The sequence below is a fragment of the Pelodiscus sinensis genome, chromosome 6 (assembly GCF_052426305.1).
Source record: "Pelodiscus sinensis isolate ZL-2025 chromosome 6, ASM5242630v1, whole genome shotgun sequence".
Classification (NCBI taxonomy): Eukaryota; Metazoa; Chordata; order Testudines; family Trionychidae; genus Pelodiscus; species Pelodiscus sinensis.
The window spans coordinates 117,587,534-117,613,816 of NC_143057.1; the positions used below are offsets into that span (position 1 = coordinate 117,587,534).

The following is a 26,283-nucleotide window of genomic DNA, read 5'->3' on the forward strand; positions in this document are numbered from 1 at the left end:
CATCTATGTGTCAGACACTCTTGTTCCTTACTATACTTTCAGCTAGTTTGCAGGGTACTGATGTCAGACTTACCGGCCTAAAAGAGCTTACCGGTCTATAAGGGGTCACTTCTGGAGGCCTTTTTAAAAAATTAGCTATCTTCCAATCATTTGGTACAGAAGCTTATTTAAATTATAGGTTACAAACCACAGTTAGTAGCTCTGCAATTTCACATTTGAGTTCCTTCAGAACTCGAGTGAATACCATCTGGTCCTAATGACTTATGACTGTTAAATATATCTGTTTATTTATAAACCTCCTTTAATGTCACCTCAGTCTGGCTACATCTAGACTACAAGCCTCTTTCGAAAAGGAGCGTCTAGACTGCAACCAGTATTTTCGAAAAAGCAAGCCACTTTTTCGAAAGAGAGCACCCAGGCAGTCTGGATGCTCTCTTTCGAAAAAAGCACAGTTTGCATTACATAGCGCCTTTTTCCGAAAGAGCACTTTTGAAAAAAGGTATTATTCCTCATAAAATGAGGTTTTCTGCGGTTGAAAAAAACTGTGGCCTTCTTTTGATTTACTTTCGAAGAAACGCGGCAGCAGTCTAGATGTAGGGGAAGTTTTTTTGAAAAAAGGCCACTTTTTTCGAAAAAACCCTGTAGTCTAGACACACCCTCTGTGTCGTTCCTCAGATTTGTCACCTAAGAAGGGTCAGGCTTGGGAATCTCCCTAACACCCTCAGCTGTGAAATTGGATGCAAAAAAATAATTTATTTCTCTGCAATGGACTTATTGTCCTTCAATGCCCCTTTAGCATCTCAATCATTCTGGGGCCCTACAGTTTGTTTAGCTGGCTTCCTACTCCTCATGGACTTATAACTATTTTGCTGTTACTTTTTAAATCTTTGGCTAGCTGTTCTTCAAATTTTTTTTTGGCACTTCTAGTTATATTTTTATACTTCATTTGCCACAGTTTATGTTCCCTCCTATTTTCCTCACTAGGATTTAACTTCCACTTTTTAAAGGATGCCTTTTTGCCTCTCACTGCTTCTTTCTAACTTTGTTATTTAGCCACAGTAGTACTTTTTTGGTTCTCTGTTTTTTAATTTGGGGTACACATTCAAGTTGAGCCTCTATCATGGTGTCTTTGAAACATTTCCATGCAGCTTTTGGCTCTGTTCCTTTTAATTTCTATTTAACTAACCTCCTTGTTTTGTTTTTGTGTAGTTTTCTTTTCTACATTTAAATGCTACAGTGCAGGGCTGTTCTCAAGATGTTATACACACACACACACACACACACACACACACACACACATATTCCGGAAAAGCAGCCGCTTTTCCGGAATAAGCTGCGAGCTGTCTACACTGGCCGCTTGCTTTTCCGGAAAAGCAACGACGATCTACTGTACAAAATCAGCCGCTATTCCGGAAAAACTATTCTGCTCCCGCTCGGGCATAAGTCCTTACTCCAGAACACTGTTCCGGAAAAGGGCCAGTGTAGACAGCCCAGTAGTCTTTTCCGGAAAAAAGCCCCGATCGCGAAAATGACGCTCGGGGCTCTTTTCCGGAAAAGCACGTCTACATTGGCCACAGACGCTTTTCCGGAAAAAGGGCTTTTCCGGAAAAGCAGCCTGCCAATGTAGGCGCTCCTTTTCCGGAAAAACTGAAAACAGAATAGTATTCTGTTTTAAGCATTTCCGGAAAAAGGTGCCAGTGTAGACGTAGCCATAGAGTGTGTGTGTGGTGCCACAGGACTAAGGTGCCACAGGACTTATTCATAGTTTTTAAAGTTACAGACTAACACGGCTACCTCCTGAGACTTAATTGTATTATAGTCACTATTACCTTGCGTTCCAGTTATATTCACCTCTTGGACCAGATTCCATGCTCCACTTAGAACTAAATCAAGAATATCTTCCCACTGCTGGGGTCAGAAAGAGTGGGAAAGGGAGCTGCGTGAGTCATGTGCAGAAGGGACAAGAGACAGAACTTGGAAGTGAGGGAAATAAATCAGAAAAAGGAGCCGTGGAAGTGGAAGGAAAGGAGTGAAACAAAATCCTCTCACCACTCATCTCTAACTACACTATCCCTAACAACCAGCCTTACTAACTAATCCTAAACAAACTGCTGTAGAAACTGTCAATAGTAGACACGAGAGCTACAAGTACGAGATTCCCAAACCAGTACATAAAGCTTAATGTAGACCACTCTATAAGGGGTCTTGTTGCCCCTAGATGGAATAGTACACCACACTCAGAAAGTGTGTAAGTTACACCAGAAATTCAACCCAATGGGTTCTTTGGGTCAAGAATTCTCAGTACAGAAGACATAGTTTGCAACATGAATGCCAGTACAAAGTAGTCTGATAGCCTATCATGGAAGCTCAGTTCATGATTTTAGGAGGATCAGCTGTCAAAAGGAGACACGCTCCTTCCCTTTTCCAAGCAGTCAGAACCAATCCTATGAAATCGCATCTTTGTCTCATTCTATTTCATATCAGAAATACACTATCATGATAGAAGTAATCGGGTTTATGGCCAGAAAGAGCTAAAAGATCATCTCATCTGACTCTATTCTCAAAACTCTGTGTGCACAAATTCAGGGTGGACCAAATTTACATCAATCAATTTACATCAATGTGAAAGTCACAGCACATATGCCCATATAACCACAGCGATGGAACAAGCAAACGAATAGCTATGAGACTAACTATTCATGCATGCAATTGCAATAAATTTGACCAAATAAACTAAACATTTAAAATGCACCCAAAGTTTTTTTAATCAAATTTTAAAATTTAAATTAAATACAAATTCTTTCTAAAACTTACTATGAAATTATAACCTGTGTTAAAGGCCAAAACTTATGATCTATTAAGTCATCTATATTAAAGAAAAACAATAATGTTAAGCAGTATATAAGAATGGCCATGCTGGGTAAGACCAATTGTCCATCAAGCCCAGTATCTTGTCTTCCAAAGGTGGCCAATGCCAGGTGCTTCAAAGAGAATGGACAGAGCAGGGCAGTTACTGATTCATCCACCGCATGTCATTCAGTCCCAGCTTCTGACAGTCAGATGTTTAGAGACACCTGAACTATGGGCTTGTGTCCTTAGTGATCCTAGCTAATAGCCATTGGTGGACCTATCCTCCAAGAAACTTACCTATTTCTGTTTAGAACTCAGTTCTATTATTGGTCTTCACAACCACCCTGGCCACCAGTTCCACAAGATGACTGTATATTATGTGAAGTACAGTACTTCCTTTTGTTTGTTTTAAACCTGATGCCTATTAATTTAATTGGGCGATTGCTGGTTCTTGTGTTATATGAAGAGACAAACAACACTTCCCTATTCACCATCTCCATATTGTTCACGGTTTTATAAGATCCTATCATATCTCCCTTTAGTCATCTCTTTTCTTCATAAGAACAGCCATAGTGGGTCACATCAAAGCCCATCTACCTCAATACCCCATCTTTTGACAGGGACCAATGCCAGGTACCCCATAGGGAATGAACAGAACAGGCAATTACCAAAAGATCCACCCCTGCTGCCCACTCCCAGCCTCTGGTAAACAGGCTGGGGACACCATCCCTGCCCATCTTGGCTAATAGCCATTGATCTATTCGAAGCCAAACAGTCCCAATGTTTCTAATCTCGCCTCATATGGAAGCTATGCCATATCCCTAATCATTTTAACTGTACTTCTCTGTACCTTTTCAAATTCTAATTTTTTTTTTGAAATGGTGAAGACCAAAACAGAATGCAGGATTCAATGGAGTTCTGTAATTTTATTATCTACCCTTCTTCCCAATGGTTCCTAACATTGTTAGCTTTTTTGACTGCCACTGCACACTGAGTAGATATTTTCAGAGAACTATCCACGATGACTCAAAAATCTCTTTCTTGAGTAGTAACAGCTAGTTTAGACCCCATCATTTTGTATCCATACTTGAGATTATTTTTTCCAATTTGTATAATTTTGCACTTACCAATGCTGAATTTCATCTGCCACTTTGTTGCCTAGTCACCCAGTTTTGTGAGATCCCTTTGTAATTCTTAGAAATCAGATTTTGATCTCTTAAAGAGCTTTTGTCTTAATTTTGTATTGTCTGAAAACTTTGGCACTTCACAGTTCACCCCCCTTTTCCCGACCATTTATAAATATGTTGAACAGCACTGACCCCAGCATAGATCCTTTGGGGACTTCTCTAATTATTTCTCTTTACTGTGTAAACTGAGCATTTATTTCCTATATTTTAAGTAGTTACTGATCCATGAGTGGGCCTTACCTCTTATCCCATTACTGCTTACTTTGCTTAAGAGCTTTACTGAGGAACCTTGTCAAAGACCTTCTGAAAGTCCAAGCACACTAAATTCTCTGGATCATCCTTGTTCACATGCTTGAAGACTCTGCTTAAAGAATTCTAATGGACTGGTGAGGCATGATTCCCCTTTACAACAGTTATATTGAATTTTCCACAGTATAGTGTGTTCATCCACGTGTATGACTGAAACTATTGTAAAGAACAGAACAATCATTTTTTCTGATGCTGAAGTTAGGCTAACTGGCCTGTAACTGCCCAGGTTCATCTCTGGAGCCCCTTTTAAAAAATTGGTATTACATTAGCTATCCTTCGTCCTCTGGTACAAAGGCTGATTTAAGAGATAGGTTACATACCCCAGTTAGTAGTTCTGCACTTTCATATTTGAGTTTCTTCAGAACTCTTGCGTGAATATCATCTGGTCCTGGAGACTTATTACTGCTTTATCAATTTGTTCCAAAACTGCCTCCAATGGCACTGCAGTTTGGGACAGGTCCTTAGATTTGTCACGTAAAGAGAATGGCTCAGGTATGGGGCTCTCCCTCACATCCTCTGAAGTGAAGACTGATGCAAAAAGTTTGTTTAACTTCTCCGCAACAGCCTTGTTTGCTGCCACAGTTTTAAAGCAAGTCAAACCAAGAAGTCACTGATTAAACACCTGGAACTAGTTTATTGAAGTGCTAACCCAGCTGTGACTACCGGTTGCAGGTATGTAGAGAATATATTTTTTAAATTTCAGTTTATTCATCTAATTCAGTTCAATGATTATATTTCATTCAAAGTGAAGGAATTAATTGGGTTTGGAAAAATAGCAAAGCTTGTTTTCTGCTTCTATTCTATAAATAATAATTAAGTGTGAGGATGAGAGCTACTAATTCTAAAGCCTGAAGGACACGAGGACCTGAAACAATTAGTTCAATTCACTAGCTACAGATAATGCTTCCCTTATTTAATCCATCAGTTGGTTTTATGTATTCAGAACATTTTAAAATGCTTTTTGTGTAATTGTAAATGAATTACAATTTCCAGCCAAAGAGAGATTGACAGAAATTGAGTAAAATCTAATAAGAAATGAATCATTCACCATTTTCTGATATAACACAAATGTAAATATAATGTGAATAAATAAATGCATATTAAACTACATAACTGCTTAAATAAATATGTATAAATACAGTGTATCACATGGTTAGCAAAAAACAGTATCAAACTTAGCATCAAGGCTATATTTAGTTGCAAATCAACTTTATTAATAGGTACCAATCAGTGAGAATCAAACTTTTTTAGGAAAATAATTGAAAAGCACACATGCAAAACAAGACTAAGATTGATTTAAATCAAGGTTCTTGACTTGCTGATTTAAATCGCTTAGATAAGTACTGCATGTAAAATTGATGTACTTTCCTATTACCATAAATAGGGTAAACAATTGACTGAGTTTTAACCTTCCCAGTCTCTTAAAAACAAGGATTATCCGGGGTACCATGCTAGGTTCTATGTCTTTAGCACCTGGCAAGTTTCCCATGGATAAGAGCCTTTACCACACAGCCTTACCAGTTGTCCATTGACCACCAAATGTGCTGTAGCTCCCATGGGCCTCCAAAACAGGAACTGAGCCTGGAACCAGACCTCAGCATCTGTCACTGATTGGTTGCACATTTTGACTTTTAATGGTGATCTGCAAAAATCTTTTTAAAGCCACCTCTATAAAACCCCAAAACTAAAGCACTACCAGATTTCAAGCACAAATGAATTCCCTCTAAATTAAACCAACCAGCAGCAAACTTATTTCCCCACATTAAGGCACTCACTACTACTAAAAAGTAGCCTTGAAATGTAGAGAACAGAGACATACATTCCAACCAGGTCTTTAGCAGTTGGAATAGATACATGCACACACAGTCATTAAAAGAAAAAGTCCATGATTAATAGCAAGCGGAGCACATGATTTCAGCATTCCTCAATTGGCTTTCACCAATCACTGCCAGTTTATACCTTGGTTGAATGACTGAACTGGCTGCTTCTCCCTTGGCTGTCAGACCTTGATCCAGACCCAGGCCTGGAGCCTGAACTAGGCCGGGATCCTGAACTGCCACTGCTGCTGTGATCCCAATCTTCCTAGAAACAACAAACAGCTCACTTTAGTCAGGTGCAACTTAATTTCTGCCCTAACGAAAAATGCCGACCTAATACACAGAGTCTTGTGCAGTCGAAGTCTCGTAAGGAAGGCACTACAAGCCAAAAATTCCCAGGAATGTGTGGCACAGCCCACAGTATACTCGGTTGCTTTAAATAAGTCATTGAACATCTTTGGACCAAATTCTGCCGTTATTTACACACTGTGCAACCCAATCAACTACAAGGGGGCTGGCTGATGTTTGAGTCAAGTCAGGATTTGGCCTTTCATACCTCAGTTCCCATATCTATAAAAGCAGGATAATAATGCTTGTGTCCCTTATTGTCATGAGGACTAATGAATGTTTATTCAGCAACACAATGTACTACGTCACTACTTAGTATAAGTTACAAAAAAAAAAAAAAAAACCACACACACACACCACCCCAATATAAACTTATCTAGTGCATTTTCTTCTTTCTCCATTTTTTCTTGGACACTCAGACTTTACGTGCTCACCCACTTTGAAAAAATCTAGGCTCCACCTCTGGATTGTATTAAACCATGGTCACTATTTTCATCTGTGAAACAATTGTTCCAAATGTGCTATCTTTATCATCATTATGACTATAATGTCAAAGAACTGGTAGGTTTCTGGGCGTGCCAGGGACAAGAGGAATCATTACAAATTAGAATAACCGACATGGTCACACATTTACCCACAGAAACCTGGAAGGGGATTTTTTTCAGGGTAATGGGGGAAGGGGAAAATGTCTGCAGGCTAACGTCTTACAGGGCTTCCCAAGGTTTGCTTTGAAAAGGCCTTTGAAGTGGGTAAATATGCAAAAAAGATTATGTAGTGCAGAATGCTGAACTCTGTAAAGTGTTTTCAGAAACTGGAAAATAAAATGAGGCATTTGCACTAGAAAAAAGATGTTAAAGAGGGCTTTGGAGAAATACTGACTGGGGCTACTGAAGTCTTAATTCATCATAGGCTGTCCGTGCACTAAGAGGAGAGAGAGGCACTTTTACCTTTAAGAACCAACAGGACAGCAGGTACAGGCGCCTGTCCTTTGGCACTCAGGCATGATGGATACAGTTTCTAATCTGGCACAATTGTATCAATTAGGAGGGCGATTGTTTCTAGTGTAGATGCTGTCATAGCGGTATGCAAGTGCCTTTCACCAGTCTACCTCATTCCTATTCTTGCACAGGAATAAGCTGTACCAGAATAAGCACATATACAAGTGTGCCCACATTAAATGGGTATAGTTAAATGGATACAACTTTGGCATGTAGACAAGTCCTATCCTATCCTAACCTAGCAAGGCCTCCATAGCCTGTGCCTGGAGAGTATGTTTGTTCCTTATTCATTAAACAAACAGTACTTTGCTTAAATGCTGTTACAATTTAGACTTGACTGCAGCTGTGGAAAACAAGAGTTGACCCTCCACCTCCAGAATTGGAAGGCATGGCCCTCAGAGGAAAAAAAGCAAACAAGCAAGGTGAACAGGTTCTGACGTCATAAGGAGATGGGCTGAGGACTCTGCCCAGGGATGTTCCACAGACAGAAAACAGATAGAGACCTGTACTGACACCGAGTGAGGCCTCTGGCTTTCAAAGCACCTAAAACCTTAGGTAACTTCCACTGTATGTCACCTGGGACTTAGCTAATTTCTGCTATTTGGGAGAAGGCTGGTTGGGAATGCTAATCAGAAATAGTAAGGACGAGCGAAAACACTGTCAGGTGACCAAGCTAGGATGGAGTAAACACATTTATGGAGCAAACTGCCAAGGATACAGCAAGGTGGCAGCTGTACAAAATGGTTAGAGACTATGATGCATGCAGATATCTACAGAACTCAGAAGAAACTCATTTTGTCTGGGGAGAGCTTAAGCAGAAACAAAGGCTATGAGTAGAACAGGGTGAAATTATTTACCAAAACTGCTCCCATTCTCCCAAAAACCACAGATTTGGGTTGACCAAAACATTTGGTGAATTTGAGTCTATTTCAACAAACCGTTCCTGTAAAAAAAAAAAAATCAAACCAAACCAAACCAAACAACCCCTCAAACTTGAAACAAACAATTCTGAAAAAAAAAATCTAATCTAAACAATTCAGTTTGATATTTCTTAAACTAAAGCATTGTGCCTTTTTGTTTTGAAATTACTATTAGACTTTCTTTTTAATTATTTTTAGAGGAGAAAATACTGGAAATTAAAACAATGTTTCATTTTTATCAACAAGATTTTATTCCCCATTTTTTGGAGTTGCCAACAAACAGAAAACTCCATTATTCACATAGAACTTAATAGGGCAAGAACTGTGGACTTCGCTCCTATGTTCTCAGAACCAGGGCTACAGCAGCAGATGAGAACGTCTTTGGAATGTAGGCGTCCAGTTAGACAAATGCCAAAGAGAGCAAATCCTACATTCTGTTAGCACTGGCTTTTGAAGTCTTTAAAAATCATGGACTGCGCACTGGTGGCAATCCTACTGATGCTTATGAGGTCATATTCTGGGATAACATCTGAAAACCAGGAAGTACTTAAAGGATTTGAGAGATAAGAAAAACATTTTACTGTACCTCTGTAGAATTCCATTTCTGTGCTGAATACCCCCACTCTCAACAGTATGTAGTGCTACTTTAAGGGTATGCCTATACTACCAAGTTTTATTGACAAAACTTATGTCGACATAAGTTGTAAGGGAGTAAGGGATGTAAGGGAGTAGTCAACTAGTCGATTATGTGATAAGCCTAGGCCCTAGGCTAATCAGGTAGTCGACTACTTGCATTCCTGTCCCCCTTGCTGCCTCTGTATCAATCCCTGTCGCGAGGAACCCCTGTCTTTGGGGGGGGGGGCGTCCAGCTTTCTCGACTGCTCCCCCTCTAGACTACCGCTTTTTGCCAACAAAGTGCTGAGTCAGCAAAATGCGGTGGCCATTTTTATGCAAATTAGGCGCAGGATATTTAAATACCTGCCTCATTTGCGATGCTGACCTGTCTAATCTGCATTTCTCTGCCAACAGAGGGATGCAGTCTAGACATACCCTATGATTAAGTGTCCTCACTTTCCTATTATTTGTCTGTATGATCTCTGTCTGGTTTGTAACGGTTTCTGTCAGCTGTATAATTAATTTTGCTAGGTGTAAATCAATTAAAGTGGTGGGGTAGGATTGGCTAGGTAATTCTGTTGTGATTGGTTAGTAAGATTATACTAAAATAATTGGTTACGGTATAGCTAAGCAGGACTCAGGTTTCACTATATAAACTGGGGTCCAACAGGAGACCAGAAGAAGAGCAGAAGGAAAGAAGCAAAAGGCTGGAAGAAGACCAAAGGGAAACAAGGAACACCAAGAAGAAAGGGGAAGACCTGGAAGAACTACTCACCTCCAAGACACAGTCTAAGACTAGAGCTGCCAGGACCCCTCTGCACAACCCTGACGTGCAGCAGCTAGGATCCAGAGAGAGACTGACCTTGCCTGGCCAACAGGGGAAGTTTGCCTGTATCAGGATTGGTGAGCATGACTGTGCTTAGTATGTGTATACTGCTTGCGTGGGAATTGTCAATAAATAGAAATAAGGATATTACTGTGTGAGGCTCTTTCAGTGATTAAAGATCCAGAAAAACCTGCAGGAAGTTACGCCCTGAGCCCCAGAAATTGGGTAAGGTGAGCCCTAGGAACTGGCTAACGGTGTATGTACCTAAAGTGTGGAAGGGATAAAGCATTTTGTGCAGGGTAACACCTGGCTGACGTGGGGCTGGCGGAGGCAGGAGGCCGGAATCCCCAGCAGCAACGGGACAGCCAGGCAGCTCTGGAATCCCCAGGAACACTCTGTGGCAGCAGGACAGGCAGCAGCCAAGCAGTCCCTGCCAGGAACCCCGGGAGAACTTGGGACAGCAGGCGAGCAGCAGGGTGGGAAGCCGTGCCGGGCCAGCTTTAGTGAGCCCCAGGGAGAGGAGCTGTGGAATGGGACAGCCAGAGGGGAATCACTGACCTCCCCTTGTCCAACAAACTCGCTGGTCCAGGACAGCTCAGGTCCAACCTGTAGAAAGGGTGTCTGGTTCAAAGAATGGCTAACAAGAGAAGGGGAAGTTTCTAAAAAGGAATGTCTCTGTCCATAGGGGCAACTGCAGATAGTTTTAAATTGCCCACAGATAATTGGTCTTAAAAGAGCCAACACAGCCCCTCCCCAAAAACCTATGTGGCAAAACCTATGTGAAGCCAGGTGAATGGGAAAACTGTTGCACAGCAAGGAGAGAAAAGGCCTTGGGGAAAAAGAAGGCTGGAAATAAAGGTACATTGTCTCCTGGCCTGCTGACAGGGGGTCCAAAGGGGGAAGTTGTCCTGGAGCTGGGCAATTCAAAAGGGTCTAGCGCTCCCAGCTGCTGCCAATGGCACTGCAAGGGAGTTTTCAGACAGAGCGTCTGCACCTGGGGTGTGTGCCTAGAAGCCAAGAGTCAGAGAGAAGCAGCACCTAAACCTCCCCTGCCAAAGTTACAGTACAGTGGCCCGGTGATCTTCCAGGAGTGGGAGCTCACCTGGGTTGTAACCTTATGGACACATGACAGTGATAGCCATGTGATCTTTTGCAGAACTATGTGATAAACGTATTTATCACCCGCCTTTGCCTGTCTCATTTGCCCTCTGCCATCTCTGCTGGGACTACTTCTAACATTCCAAGCCATTCAATAGCTTCCAAACAGCCACCAACCTCATTTTATTTTATAAATTGACTTTGCTACAAAAAATAATTCCTGCCTGGCTTCAAATGTAAGTTCCTTCCCCCCGCCCCCCGCTCAACATATTAGTCCGAAACTCAGGCTAGGCAATAGAGTTTATTCTGGATCAGTGACAAGGTTAGCAGTCAAATATATTGTTGATCTTTCACATGTATAAACAGGATAGGTGTCCCTTTAATGCAATGAACCAAACTAGCTCTGAATATCAGGCTTTCCACCATCGGTACTGTCAATCCTAAATTAGGGATGTAATAGTGTAGTCAATTAACTGATTAACCGATAAGCAAAAGCTTATAAGTCAATGCTATAGACTACACGCATTTCCCCCCTCCCACTTGCCAGTAATTTTTTTTAGCAGGCTGGCCAGCAGCCCAGCTCAGCCCTGGCTTGTGCTGGGTCTGGGACCTTTCCCTTCTGCAGCTCTGCATTTAAAGTGTATTAGGAACCAGGTGGGTAGGCAACCTGGCTCAGTTCCGGCTCACGCCGAATCTGAGAGCTCAGACAGGCAGCCGGTCCGCGAAGGCAGCTGGTTTTTAAACTGGCTCCCCTCATGCACCAGCTCCCACGTGGCACCCCACGCTGCTGCCTCTGATAGAGAGGCAGCAGTGCGGAGTGGCAGGGGGCTCCTCAGGAGTGCGGCAGGAGCACACTGGCTGCCAGCCCTGCCCCCTGGGGACAACAGAATAGTTGTGTAACTGATACGAATTCATGAGATTAATTGACTGTTCAATTAACTGATACTTAACATCCCTACCCTAAATATTTTTTAAAAAATCAGGAGTCAGCCCTCTCCCAAAACCATGAGATCATCTTTACAATCACAAGTTCTTAAAATTGTATTCACATTCTTTCATGCTGCATTCCCTGTCAGTTCCTGGCCTGGGCCAGAAAAGCTAATGATTTAATAAGCCTGTCAAGAAGATGAAGAACTGCCTTCTGCTTTTTGGGTCTCTAGATTACATTTTTAAGCTTTTTTGTGCAACCACAAGCACTAGAAATTCTTTTATTTAAAGGGGGGGTGGTAGAAAGAGAGAGTCTCATCCAATAACAGTAGGCTAAGAGCTGGAGCTTTAAGAAAACATCAGATATCGCGAGACTGATGATGAGATCGCAGTTATATGCATATGCCACTATATATTTTCGTGGTTTCTAAAATGTACTAGTTATATGGAGATATACCTATCTCACAGAACTGGAAGGGACCTCAAGTTGAGTCCAGTCCCCTGCCCTCATGGCAGGACCAAGTATCATCCCTGACAGATTTGCCCCAGATCCCTAAATGTCCCCCTCAAGGACTGAACTCACAAGTCTGAGTTTAGCAGGCCAATGCTCAAACCACTGAGCTCTCCCTCGCCTGATGGATCACTCTCTGAAAACTAGGAGTCCAACTATACAAGCCACAATGGGTGTCTGTTTTCACAAAATGAAAACTACCACTATTTTAGAATAAAATGCTGAACTCCCAAACATTTCTAAAATATTTTCCTGTGAACATGTGACGTACATGATATATTTTGATATAAAGATTTTATTGGCACTCACTTGAGATGATCTGCATAGCTCATTGTTACACCACTCTCCTGAGACAGGATAATTTTGCTAACTGCCCTTGTGCACCTAGAAATTGTAGGTGTGCCGACTGAACCATAGCAGTGCTTGAAGGGATGCAGAGGATGCCATGGCTCCCACTGTCAATGTTATATGCACTCAGCATGCACCTCACTTCATGTGCCCGTGCTTTACATGCGTGTCATTTTAGTAATACCGGTAGGAAAAACAGTATATAGATGGAAACCAGCAGATTCTGGCAATCCTGTGCATGGGCAACGGTAAACGGGCCACACGTAGAACTCCCACGGGTTGCATGTGTCCCACTGATCATTGTCCATCACTGTTCTAGTGGCTACCAAATCAAGTCAGTCCCTCCCGCCAAAGGACAGTCTAGCTTTATGACAGACGCAACAGGTGGCATCCAGCACATTTTAGCACAATAAGTAGCATAGGTTATACCTTCTTAAACTGGGACTCTGTGGTCTGGCTGCTGGACCACGGAGGTTCCTGGACCACAGAACCCAGGGACAGGGTAGTCTGGCAGCGCGACCAGGGAGCTCCGACCCCAGGAAGCCCTGGCCGGCTAGTGGCAGCCAGGGAGTTCCAGCCCTGGGAAGGTCAGAGGTGGCAAGGGGGGCTGGAGCCTGGCAGCAGCAGAGCTGGTCTGGTGGTTCAAACTCAGGGGCAACAGAGCTGGGCACAGGCTAGAAGGAGCGAGCAGCAGGGAGGGCGGTGGGCTGGAAGGCCAGTGGCAGGGGTCTGCTTCCCCTGGTCTGGCAAATCCCCTCATTCAGGACCAGTCAGGTCCTGAGAGTGCTGGACCAGGGTCCAACCTGTAGTCATTTCGCCTTCTGGAGTGAAGAGGCAATCCTAAATTTGTACCAACAAACCCCCACACAAGAACCATTTCACACACAGTTGCCAGTCCTTCCATGTATGAACGCTTCTGTTGCACTTTTAAAAATACGTAGTCTCAGAAGCCTTTCCACTTAATGAATTTCTCTCAAAAATACATCAAAGAGTTCCTCTTTGCAAGAGTCCTCACCAGTGGAATACAAATAAAGTATTTTAAATAATCTTCCCAGTAGGCCTTTTCTTTACAATTTTTTTCCAACTGAAAAAGATTTAAATTATTATATTAGCTAATCTTTCCTCATTTACATTGGATATGTGTCGCAAAGACGACATTTTACATACAAAATGCAGGACAATGTAGCACTTTAAAGACTAACAAGATGGTTTATTAGATGATGAGCTTTCGTGGGCCAGACCCACTTCTTCAGATCAAATAGTGGAAGAAAATAGTCACAACCATATATACCAAAGGATACAATTAAAAAAAATGAACACATATGAAAAGGACAAATCACATTTCAGAACAGGAGGGGGATGCGGGGGGAGGGGGAAGGAAGGAAGGTAAGTGTCTGTGAATTGATGATATTAGAGGTGGGGAGAGTGGGATGTTTGTGAGCTAATGGTATTAGAGGTGATAATTGGGGAAGCTATCTTGGTAATGGGTAACAGAGCTGGCCCCAGACTAACACGGCTACATTTCTATCACTATTTTACATACAGTGATGTAGTAGTTTTCACCCTTGAGGCTCCCAGGGTGCTATACATACTATAAGGAGATCATTTAGCTCACCACTCAAATACAGCGGCTGTTTGGAAGGGCCCAGAAACATGCAGCAAACTAGGTCAGGAAGTGAGGGCGATATTCAACTGAAACTGCAGGGGGAATTTTAGATAAGCAGAACGCAATTATCTGATTGGCTCAGGCCAAGAACACACCAGGAGTTAACCTGAAAATGTTAATGAGCTCTTTAATAATTATAAGCAGGAAAAGTCTTAGGCCAGATTTGCCACTGCCTTTACACTCTGCGTTGTCACTTACATCTGTACAGAGGATGGGTGCAAAATGATACCGACTCAGAATTCTCCAGGCACACCAATGGCTGTTTACTACCTTTTTGCACAGGGGTTACACAAGATGCATGACAATGGAGAGCCAGGCTCTTCACAGCTTTTCCAGCAGTACTCTGCCCCCCTGGAGACACACTGGGGATCAGGTTTTCAAAATATATGTAGGTACCTAAAGATGTTGTTAGATGGCTAGTGGAATTCTCATGGACATATAGGTGCCTAATCTGCTTTGGCACTTCTGAAAATCCCCGTGGGCCCCTATCTACATCATTAGTCATCTAATGCCTTTGAAAATCTGTCTCTGTATTTCTACCAACTCAGAGGAAAGAGAGCCACCTATTGCGTGAAAACACCTTAAACTATTCTGGGTTTTCCTTCAAGGTCTCCCATCTCCAAGGCAGAGCTTTCTTGTCTGAGATCTCACAGATAAAAAACAGATTAGAGAAAATGCACATTTGCATAGGGATTAAGGCACATCTAAATATTTAGTTCAATTTTTTTTCCAACACAGGGCATTTCTATGAAAATGGAATTTGCAGTAGGAGAGGCTCATTTTCAACATTTTTTCCAACTAACAAAAACTTGGAAGAGTACTGATTTCTTTCATTTTTTCAATAATCCCCTCCAACAGTTTAAGAGAAATGTCTATGTTAATATCAACGTTTTTTAATGGGAAATAAACATTTCCTGGTCATGTCACATAGTGATTTGTATTTCACGTTTAAAACCTACATCTTAGGAATTAATGTTTAAAATGCTGACAGCTACATGTAAAAAAAAATAAAAAAAATCAACAACCAGCAACAACTACGAGCGGAGCACAATCCTCATGATAACTTCTTAGAAAAAAACTTGCAGATCTTTTTCAGCACCAGGGAAAATTTGTCACTAATAATTAAAACAAACTGGGGAGAGGGACCACTATTAGCTCTACTGCAGGCAGGGAGAGAACCCAAAACGTAACAGGAGCAGATCAGAAAGGACGACTTGGACATGTGTGTGAATGTTATTTGTTTATACAAAACAAGATCACTACTGGAATACCTCAAAAAGCTTTACCACCATCCACAAAATGACAAAGCACAAAGTAGATGAAATATGTGCTGATGGATACAAAAGAGAAATGTATTCCTTGTAATGACCTACTGCTCCCCACACTCCACTCTACTCACAGCCCTTCGTGTCAGCCCATCAGCTGAACCAGACATGCCAGTTGCTATTCATGTGCTGGGGAAGCCAACCTGAGAAAGTAGTACCCTGTTAATATTCTCAGCAGTCCTAGTAGTGTAATGACATCAGCAAGACCTGAATTAGAATTGCGAGCTAGCTGCACTAGCATTCAGAGCAGATTCAAATGAGAGAGGTGAAAAGAAAACATATATCGCACCAGGGAATCGCTGCTAAATATTTCAGAGACTCCAGAAGGCAGCAGATCAAAGTTACCATACACTGAATTATAGTTATGTTTACCACCTTCAGAGGTTTTTATCAGTGTCTGTAGCTAAGTCTTTGGATGGTGTCTCTTCATGCTGTAAGCTTGTAGTAGGCTATTATACTCTAGCACCCCCTTGGGGACAGGGTGAGCACTGTTTATGACTTGGAGTCCAAGGTACACTCTCTGGCTGTGATGCTCAAGGTCTCTGACCCATTGTGTGGGTCAGCACCAATATCCTCTCCCAAACCTCAACCCTCTGCCCAAGCCCAGTAAAAGTGACTGAGGATGGGGAAAAGTGAGTGACGGAAATGGGGGGACGGGATGGAGCGAAAGGGGCAGGACTTTGGGGAAGCGGGTGGGGGGCCTCAGGGAAGGGACAGGATAGATCTTGGATTGCCCTTAAATTCCAAAATTGATCTTGGGCATAAAAAGTTTCGGGGCCATGGCCCTAATGGATACAGCTTTATTAGCTCTTCCCCATTTACAGCTTGAATACAGGCAGCCCTCGCTGTAAGTCCAAGATATGTTCTAAAAAACTTGAACTTACAGCAAAACAACTTAAATCAGGGAATTTTTTCCCTGTGGCTGACTTCCATTTGTACAAACTGTTTTTATTTGGGGGAGGGGGGCGGGTTGAGCGCAACTTAAGAACAAGAAATGGGAGGACATATAAGACATCACCAGTTCCTAAAAGCATCGACTGTGGTGTGGAACGAATTAATACTGTGCAATTGATAGTGGGGACATCCTGTACCTGAAGAAGGAGCTGAACGGAAGGACAAGAGCCAGCATCACATTACTGGACGGTAATCAGAGAATCACCATCCAATGCCCTGTTGAGCCCAGTTTGGGAACTAAGGCTGTGTCTAGACTACATGCCTTTGTCGGCAGAGGCATGTAGATTAGACAGATCAGCAAAGGTAAATGAAGCCGTGATTTAAATGATCGCGGCTTCATTTACATTTACATGGCTGCCACGCTGAGCCGACAAACAGCTGATCAGCTGTTTGTCGGCTTGCCGCTAGACTGGACATTTCCCCTGTCGACATCAAAGCCCTTTGTCGGCAGCCCCGTTATTCCTCGTGGAATGAGGTTTACCGGGGCTGCCGACAAAGGGCTTTGATGTCGACAGGGGGAACGTCCAGACTAGCGCGCGAGCCGACAAACAGCTGATCAGCTGTTTGTCGGCTCAGCGCGGCAGCCATGTAAATGTAAATGAAGCCGCGATCATTTAAATCGCGGCTTCATTTGCCTTTGCTGAACAAACAAATCTACATGCCTCTGCCAACAGAGGCATGTAGTTTAGATGTACCCTAAGTGGTTTATACAGGATTGGCTGATGCTGGAGAAATCTTTGCTTTTTAACTATGAATTCAACCTCAGCTGCTATTTTCCAGTCTCTTTGTTCTTGCAATGCATACACACTCATTTTACATCATACCATATGTGAAATGTTGCAGTCCCACAAGACCCTTATTTCCAAGACCCTTTTAGCTGGTGAGGAGTGATGCCCATGGGGAACTGCCAGCAGGAGAGATGTATTTATTTAACCATATGCCTAAACCAGGGGAGGGCAATAATTTTTGAAGGGGACTACTTCATTAATTTCAAAAGTGATCGTGAGCCACCTCAGAAGGGGCGGGGTCTTGGGTGGAAGGGGCGGGCTGAATGAGTGATCTGAAGATTTCCACTGAGTCTGACTGTGCCTTAGTATTTATAACGAGGCTAGTAAGGTTCCCCATCTAGTCTGCTGTGTCCCATTTGAACCAAACGGGCTTGTTGAGGCTGTGTGTATCAGCACAGGCACACACAAAATGGATTTTGTAAGCTCTTGCGACAGGGTGAATGAACTCCGTATTACTGTTCGTCTTTGACCAGAATAAGACTTCCCCAACTCTGCTGCTTAATTGTCTGTTCAGAGTGCCCTTCGTGTATCTTTTCCAGCATTGGCTTCCAAACAGTCTGGGAACTCCTGTTTTTAAATCTTTCTTGAGTATGCCCAGAACTGTTGAAACAAAATACAGGACTATGTAGCACTTTAAAGACTAACAAGATGGTTTATTAGATGATGAGCTTTCGTGGGCCAGACCCACTTCCTCAGATCAAATAGTGGAAGAAAATAGTCACAGATCAAATAGTGGAAGAAAATGTGACTATTTTCTTCCACTATTTGATCTGAGGAAGTGGGTCTGGCCCACAAAAGCTCATCATCTAATAAACCATCTTGTTAGGCTTTAAAGTGCTACATAGTCCTGTATTTTGTTTTAGCTACACCAGACTAACACGGCTACATTTCTATCACAGAACTGTTGAAAACTCATTGTATAATGCAAATGCTCAGGTCAGAAGCATTGATTTCGCTATCCACTACTTATACCTTGTAATGTTTTCCCATCCTTAGCTACTTGCTCCTGATAGCTTACCCTACACTTTTCGAAACACTTGATGCCTTTCTCACCTTCACTTGTACCACTTGATTATGACACACTATTTTAGAAACTATCCAGAAAGAGTGATACCTGCAGTTACCATCATATCTGCTGAAGTCAAACACATTAAAACCATTTTTGCAAGTCATAGATTTTGAAGGCTTATAATAATTGACTTGAGCTCCCTAAGCTACTATTTGCTCTTCCCAAGCCTCATTTCTAGCCCTCTGACTCACCCTCTCTTCTTCTCTTATGTGTTTGAGTTTTTCAGATCAGCTTGCTGTTTGTTTTGCGTGTGTGGCATGCAGAGAAATCAGAAAGTACTGCTGGTGTTTGGGTGGTTTAAATGGTCCTGTCTGAACCATGTACCTGGCAGAATGTGTCTAGGCTTTTGAAAATGTCAATTTAGTGTTTAGCCTGGCCCTGATACTGCCATCTTGAAAGCTACGCATCTAAAACATTTAGGCTAGGTCTACCCTGCAGAATTCTTGAGCAAGAATGGCCGTTCTTGAGCAAAAACTTTCAGAGCGTCCACACTACAAGCCCATTCTTGAGCAAGAAAGTTTACAGTAGATCGTCAGAAGAGAGGGCTTTTTGCGCAAGAGTTATTCCTCTCCCCACGAGGAATAAGCCTTTTTGCGCAAGAGCTCTTGCGCAAAAAGGCTAGTGTGGATGGGAACAGGGGTTTCTTGCGCAAGAAAGCCCTATGGCTAAAATGGCCATCAGAGCTTTCTTACACAAGAGAGCATCCACGCTGCCATGGACACTCTTGCGTAAAAGCACATGGCAGTGTGGACGTGCTCTTGCGCAAGAACTTTTGCATAAATTCTCTAAGGCTACATCTACACTGCAGGCTTCTTGTGCAAGTGCCAGCCCCAGTTCCCAATATTAGCCCCAACCCCAGAGCCCCAGTGCCAGTCCTGCCCCCATATGCCCCTCACTACTACCCCCGCCCCAGAGCCCCTCAGAGCCAGCCCCCCCAGAAGCCCCACTATCAGTTCACCACCTTTTAGAGCCTCCACCCCCAGAAGCCCTTAGCACTAGCTCCACCTCTGGTACCGCCAGTGCCTGCCCCACCCTTTCACCTAGCCCTGTGCTTTCTCCCAGCCACCAGCTCAGCACTGCTGCCCGGGTCGCGGCTCTTCTGTGTCTGGGAGAAGACCTCACCCCTCCCAGCACTAGTTGGCTGAGAGGTAGGGCAGGAGATGCTTCTCCCAACAGCCGTGGCAGGAAGGGAGGCGCTGGGTGGTGTACCTGAGCCCTGGCCCCCAGAGCTGCCGTGGCCCAGCAGCCAGTGGCTCTAGCCTAGTGCCGGTCCATGGACCAGCGGTTAAGTTCCTTGGGCACAGCAGAAAAACTAAATACAAGCTCCCCACAGGGAGCGGAACTACAAGATCAAGTCTTTATATGGTGACTGGAAGACTCAGACAGCAGAGCAGTTAAAGGTGGGAATAGGTCTTCTATTCCATCCCTCTGCCAGTGTGGGGATTCCTCCTGCGAGTATACTCACCCATATAGCCAACGGGTTATTTATATTAAAACAAATAAATAAAATAATAAAAAATATAATGCAACATTAAAATAAATTATAAATATTATTCGTATTAAATCAAAACAAAAATCTTTGGCACACATATTGTATTTTTGTCTTGTGTTCGTACAGCGCCAAGCACCTAGGTCCAGGAAAAGGGTTCCTAAGAGCTAATGCAAGATAAAAATAATGGTTGTAACAGACGGACCCAACCACAGCTTGACCTTGGTGTATTCAATATCTAGACCCAAACCTAGGTCTGGAATTGGATGCTAAGATCCACTTTAGATGGTCACAGATGGCAGTACCGTTAGTCAAAGATATGATCTTTGAGGCAGGGACTGCACCTGCATATTAGGGGTGTTAATTATCGTTTAAAATGTGGACCGGTTAAATGGTAGGTCCAACTGGTTAACCTTGGAGCAGCTGACAAGAGAGGCAGGAGGCTGCTCCAGTCCAGCCAGACCATCAGTTAACTGGTTACCCATAGGCATCATCCAGTAAGGTAACCGGTTAACACTTTATATCCCTATTGCATAGTGTCTTAGGTACTTCCAATGGCCCTCTCACCATTGCGTCTGAAAGCCTCACACTTTCCCATGCATTTATCTACACAGCATCCCTGTGAAGCTCCTGTTGTGCAGATGGGGAACTGACACACAGACTAATTTGCATAAGATCATACAGGCAATCTGTGACACAGCAGAGACTTGAACCCAGGTTAGTCTAGCACCTAACCACTAGACCATCCTTCCTCTCTAAACGTATCTCTGCCATTTTACATGTTTAGAATGTGCCTCACCTGGGGTAGCTTCCTAAGACAACCTACAAGTTCACTCAGGAGATAGCTCTTGGTTTTCACGACATTCAGCCCAAATTGCCCATTTTGAAAAGTTACATCCCATTATTTCTAGTTGCACCCCTTTCACTGACCGTTCCAAACCACTCCCTCCATAGAGAATCCCCTCTCCTAAGGGCCTTCACACCTCCCCCAAACCAAAAATGTATTCAGAGTTACAGCAAAAAGTGTCAATTTTGCAAAAAGCTCACAGGTCACTGGATAAGCAGCAGCCACCCACATCCATGCATGGAATTTCTGGGCCGTTTGCTGCCTTTGGTAATGAAACAGCTTGCTCCCAAATATCAGCGGGAGCCACCCTTAGGCTATGTCTATACTATACGGTTTTTCTGCAAAAATGGCTGTTTTTGTCCATACCCTCAAGCCCGTTTTTGCGCAGGAAAATTTACAGTAAAATGGCAGAACAGAGGGCTTTTTGTGGTAGAATTATTCCTCTTCCCACAAGGAATAACTCCTTTTTGTGCTACAGCTTCTGTGCAAAAAGGCATGTGTGGATGCTCCGCAGGGGTTTCTTGCACAAAAAGAGCTTATCAGAAAAAGCACTGGTGCTCTGATGGGCATTCTGTGAATGGCACTCAGAACTTTCTTGCGCAAGTGCGTCCATGCCATGTGGAGGCTCTCTTGTGCAAGAGCACATCGCTTTTGCAATGTGCTTTTGAGGTGTGGATGCACTTTTGCACAAGAAGTTTTTGCAGAAGATCTCCCACAAAAAGCTTCTTGCACAAAAACCCTGCAGTGTAGACAAAGCCTTAGAATCAAGGCAGCACAGGCCTTTAGGTTCTAACAAGCACTTCTCAACTGCTCAGCGCATCCCCTCGCTTAATACCCCCCAGCCCAGTTATTGCAACACATCCCATTCTGACTGGTGAAATCCATATGAGGCACCGGCTCCTGTGTTTTTGCTGGTGGTGCCGTGTGGAGGGGTAAAAAGGGAATTGCACAGAGCTATGCACACCCACAAGAGACTGCTCTCGTCTTTGCAAAACGATTGCTTTCTTGGCCCGTCAGCTACCAGCAGTACACTTGCATTACAGAGCAGTCACGCATTGCTCACAATGCCCTCAGATTTCCACTCTGTCTTCCTCCCAAGCAGATTTTCTTCTCCCTCCCACCAGCAGGAACAACTATTTCCAATCTCCGTTCATCAAAGCAGAAACTGCAGACATGTATGCCCAGGAAGCTGGTCTTGCTGAGAAGACGGAATTTCTCTTCTTTTCAACTTCAAACTCAGAGGTGTTTCTACAGAAGCTAAAACAATGAGGATGCTTATGGCACCTTAAAGACAGAGGGTACGTCTACACTAACTCGTTAGTTTGAGCTAGGTAGTGTAATTAGGGCAAGCAGAGTTGCAAATGAAGCCCCCGATTTAAATATCCCGGGCTTCATTTGCATGTTCCCAGGCGCCACCATTTTTAAATCCCCCTTAGTCCGAACTCCGTGCCAGTGGCTACACGCGGCACGGAGTAGGTAGTTTGAATTAAAGATCCTAATTCGAACTACCGTTACTCCTCATCCCACCAGGAGTACCAGTAGTTCGAATTAGGATCTTTAATTCTGACTACCTATTCCGTGCCGCATGTATCCGCGGGCATGGAGTTCGGACTAAGGGGGATTTAAAAATGGCGGCACCCGGGAACATGCAAATGAAGCCCGGGATATTTAAATCCCGGGTTTCATTTGCAACTCCGCTTGCTCTAATTACCCTACCTAGCTCGAACTAACGAGCTAGTGTAGATGTACCCTAACTGATTTATTTAGGCCTAAGTTTTTGCAGGCAAAGACCCACTTTGTCAGAGGCATCAAAGTGGGTCTTTGCCTACCGAAGCTTATGCCCAAATAAATCCATTAGTCAGTAAGGTGCCCCAGGACTCCTCATTATTTTTGCAGATACAGCTACCCCTCTGATACATAAAACATTAGGGTTATTTTGGGAACATCTGATGAAAAGCGTAATTGACAAAAAGATCTTTATTAGCCGTCGCAAAGAGTAAGAATCTGCCCCTGCACTATCCCCCAGATGTTATGCTAACAAGACCTGCAGGTGCCTGCTTATCTATGCGTCCAAACCGGAGGGTCCATCTCCTAGAGCACAGGATACCACAACATGGTAATCCCACATTTTAGCTTAACTCCTCATGTTCAGTCACACTAACCTGTGAGAGGTTGGACTGCGTTTTCTCACTCTCCCCGTCCCCTTCTGTTTTGTCAGTCAGCAAACCTTGGACTTGGTACTCAAGGACGTAGCTGTCAATGAACCTCTCCAGCTCTTCGATTTCCTGAGATCGGCTACTCCCTGCCTCAGAAGAGGCAGATGCCACAGAGGAGTTTTCCATCACTCCAGGGAAGAAGCTGAGAATAGAGGGGGCCTTGAAAAGAGAGAAGATACAAATTAATTTCTTGTCCTTTATCTACACGTGTGCCAAGCAAAATACTTTACATACATACACACAATCACATATAACATGAGCGTCCTTTAGCTCACAAACATGAGCGTCCATATTCTAAAACACCTACTAAATAAAGAAAAAGGTCCAGTTACAGAAGGAGCATACCAAGAGCCCAGCAGACTGGTTAGTGCTTACAGGAGCATTCAACAAAAGGCACCGTGCTTACAATTACACTATCTTCCAAAGGCTGGGCTAAAAGAGAACAGAAGCCTTCATAATACTCATATCTTTCCCTCACAAGAGCTCAAGTGGCAGACACAAATGTTCTAAAGCAGGAGATGCAGACTTCTATTCTCCATAACCGAGCAGTGAAAGATACCCTGGTCTAAGACTGCTCTTTGCAGCTAAACTAGTACCAAAGAAGGGCTGCTAGAAAGGGAGAAACAATGACAGTTACAAATTCCAATATAGAACAAAGAAACTGAAGGAAAAAGGCTAGAAATGCTTCCCACCCTTTTCCTACCAGAAAGCTGAAAACAGCCACACCCCTGCACCTGTTTTGTACAGCATGTAAACCAGTATGTATTACAAACAGATCCAAGGGAAGGAATACCGACAAAGATTTAAGTGTAAACTTCTCATTAAAACATCTTCTCCTGTTAGGCTCTATGTATAGTAGAACAGAAGTGAGGAAGAGACTGCCATTACTATTCTAGGTGCACTGATGTCAGGTGAACAACAGGGCATCAGGTCACAGCTGGGAATGACACACAGGAAAGTGAGGAGTCCAAGCAGAGCACAGATAATGAAAGGAACCTCTAGCATAGCGGTACAAAACAAAATGCTGTTTCAGCATCTGTGCCTGCAAGTGGAACAGCCAGATCAAAGGTGCACCGAGTGGAACAGAACAGAAAGGTCAACCTAAGTTCTATTTTGCATGTTTTTGGCAGATAAAAATTGAACTTGGGGATGGGGGGGGGGGACAAAATTTCTTCATCAGTTCATTTCCTGAAAACCACAGAGGAAAGCAGTGAATGGGTTGGATCTCATTACTCTCAGTCTGAACTAACACACCAGAGAGGCACTCAGAGGTGAGCGATTTACTGCTGTCTTCAGAGAAAGAACACACAATCCCCTTTACATGTAAAACCTTGTTCAGTGGTAAAGATACTTTTATCCCTGGGATGAGCTAGAATGGTGCTGAATAGTGTAGCCAATGGAAGCAGGCTACTTGGCTCCACTCAAAAAATCAAGCCTTCATGTTATACATTGTGGGGCATACAATACATTTACCCTTTTGGACAATGCCCCTCCAGTTAGAGCCTGACTTGAAAATCCCACAAGGAAACCTTGGATTTAATTTGAGGTTGGTGCAACTCATTTACAAAATCATTCCTGAGTTTGCTAATTCATAGACAGGGGCTATAACTGTTCTAAAGGAGCTGCTAATTCCATAGCCCCTCATTTTCACCCAGGGAAATATGCTGCTTCCCTGCCTTTAAGTCTGTCTTTGTGATTGAAACATTTGCCAAATAGGACAGACTCAGAGAAATGCAGAGGTCCTCTAGTCACTCCAATGTTGAGGCAGGATTAAATATGCTTAGACCATGACCAACAGATGTTAGTGTAAACTGTTCTTGAAACCATCCAGTGATGGGGATTCCACAACCTTTTTTAGATGGTATGTTCCAGTGCTTAATTACTATTATAATTAGAAAGCTTCTTCTAATATCTAACCTAAATCTTCTATGCTAAAGCTAAACCAATCACTTCTTGCCCTACACTCACAGGACAAAAAGAACAGTTAATTACAGTCCTCTTTTTGGCAACAATATTTGAGGACACTCATGTCCCCCTTCAGCCTTCATTTGTCTATATTAAACATGTCAAATACTTTCAATTTTCCTTATAGGTCAGAATTTCTAAGCCTTTTGTAAGTTTTGTCGCTGTCCTCTGGGGACTCTCTTCAATTTGTCCACATCTTTCTTAAAGTGTGGTGTCCAAAACTGTTCTCCAGACCTCCACTGGAGGTCTCACCAGGGGGTGTCAAGCAGGACAATCATCTTTCAGGTCTTACATGTGACACTCCTATGATCACACTCCAGAATCAGATTAGCTACTGAAATTTTGTTTGTAATTGGTGGGTGCCACAGTGGTGCACACCCGAAGAAGTGCACAAGACAAAACTCACTCCACTCACGGATGGGAAATCTTAGAGGGAACTCCTTTCAAAAGTGGGAGCTTCAGTAACTACAAGTGATTTAATTTTTGAATCTCCTCCTCAAGCATGTCTAGCAGCTCCCTGTGCACTGATGGCATGTGGGTGAGCATTCGTCCCACGTGGATTAAGACGAACGGCACTATCTATCAGCAGCAGCTTTGATGATCTCTTATTCAAGTATTGAACCTGTCTGCCCTCAGAGGATCATAGCACTAACTGTCTTTTTGCTTCACAAATTATATGAGGCTATATCACAGTATTAGAAACAATACTAAACCAATGGATAATTAACAAGGTGCATGACCCTGAGATACAGGAATCAGGGCAGGGAATGGGAGTTATTGGGGGGCTCAGGCCAGGGGGGGACAATATTCAGCACAGGGGGGAGCTCACGAGGAGGGGCTGAGAGGTTGAGGAGGTGGCAACTCCCCACTGGGGGGAGGCTGGAGCTTGGCTGCCCATTCCTCCAGCAGTTCCTTGCAGGGGGTGCACCCAGGACTGGGCTGCCTGACCCCCCAGAAGCTGTTTACTGGGGGGAAGCAGAGCTGGGCTGCCCAACCCCAGCCAGCCCGCACCTCTTTGTGGGAGGAAGGGCTGGGGCTGGGCTGCCCGGCTCCCTCAACCAGTGGGTGAGGAAGAAGCTGAGGCTGTGTTGCCCAGCACTCCAAGCCAGCTGGCTGGCAGCTCCTGGGGTAAACGGGCCCGGGCTGCTGGATAGCAGCCGCCCACCTGGCCAGTACTGGAAAGTGAGTGGTGGTGAGTGCTGCTGCACAG

General features: G+C 43.5%; 1 protein-coding gene across 3 annotated transcripts in view; it reads right to left on the reverse strand.

The window, feature by feature from the left end:
• CTIF (cap binding complex dependent translation initiation factor) overlaps window positions 1–26,283 on the reverse strand; it is a 324,244-nt gene that overhangs the window by 209,268 nt on the left and 88,693 nt on the right. For 2 of the 3 annotated variants that reach the window (XM_089779454.1, XM_006136745.4), the window contains exons 2-3: window positions 23,055–23,267; window positions 6,306–6,428 (exon numbers count right to left, since the gene is read on the reverse strand). In XM_089779454.1, coding sequence (XP_089635580.1) covers window positions 6,306–6,428; window positions 23,055–23,234 — 303 coding nt within the window. In that variant the 5' untranslated portion in view covers window positions 23,235–23,267. The remainder of the gene's footprint in view (window positions 1–6,305; window positions 6,429–23,054; window positions 23,268–26,283) is intronic. The other variant, XM_089779455.1, reaches the window with a different exon arrangement.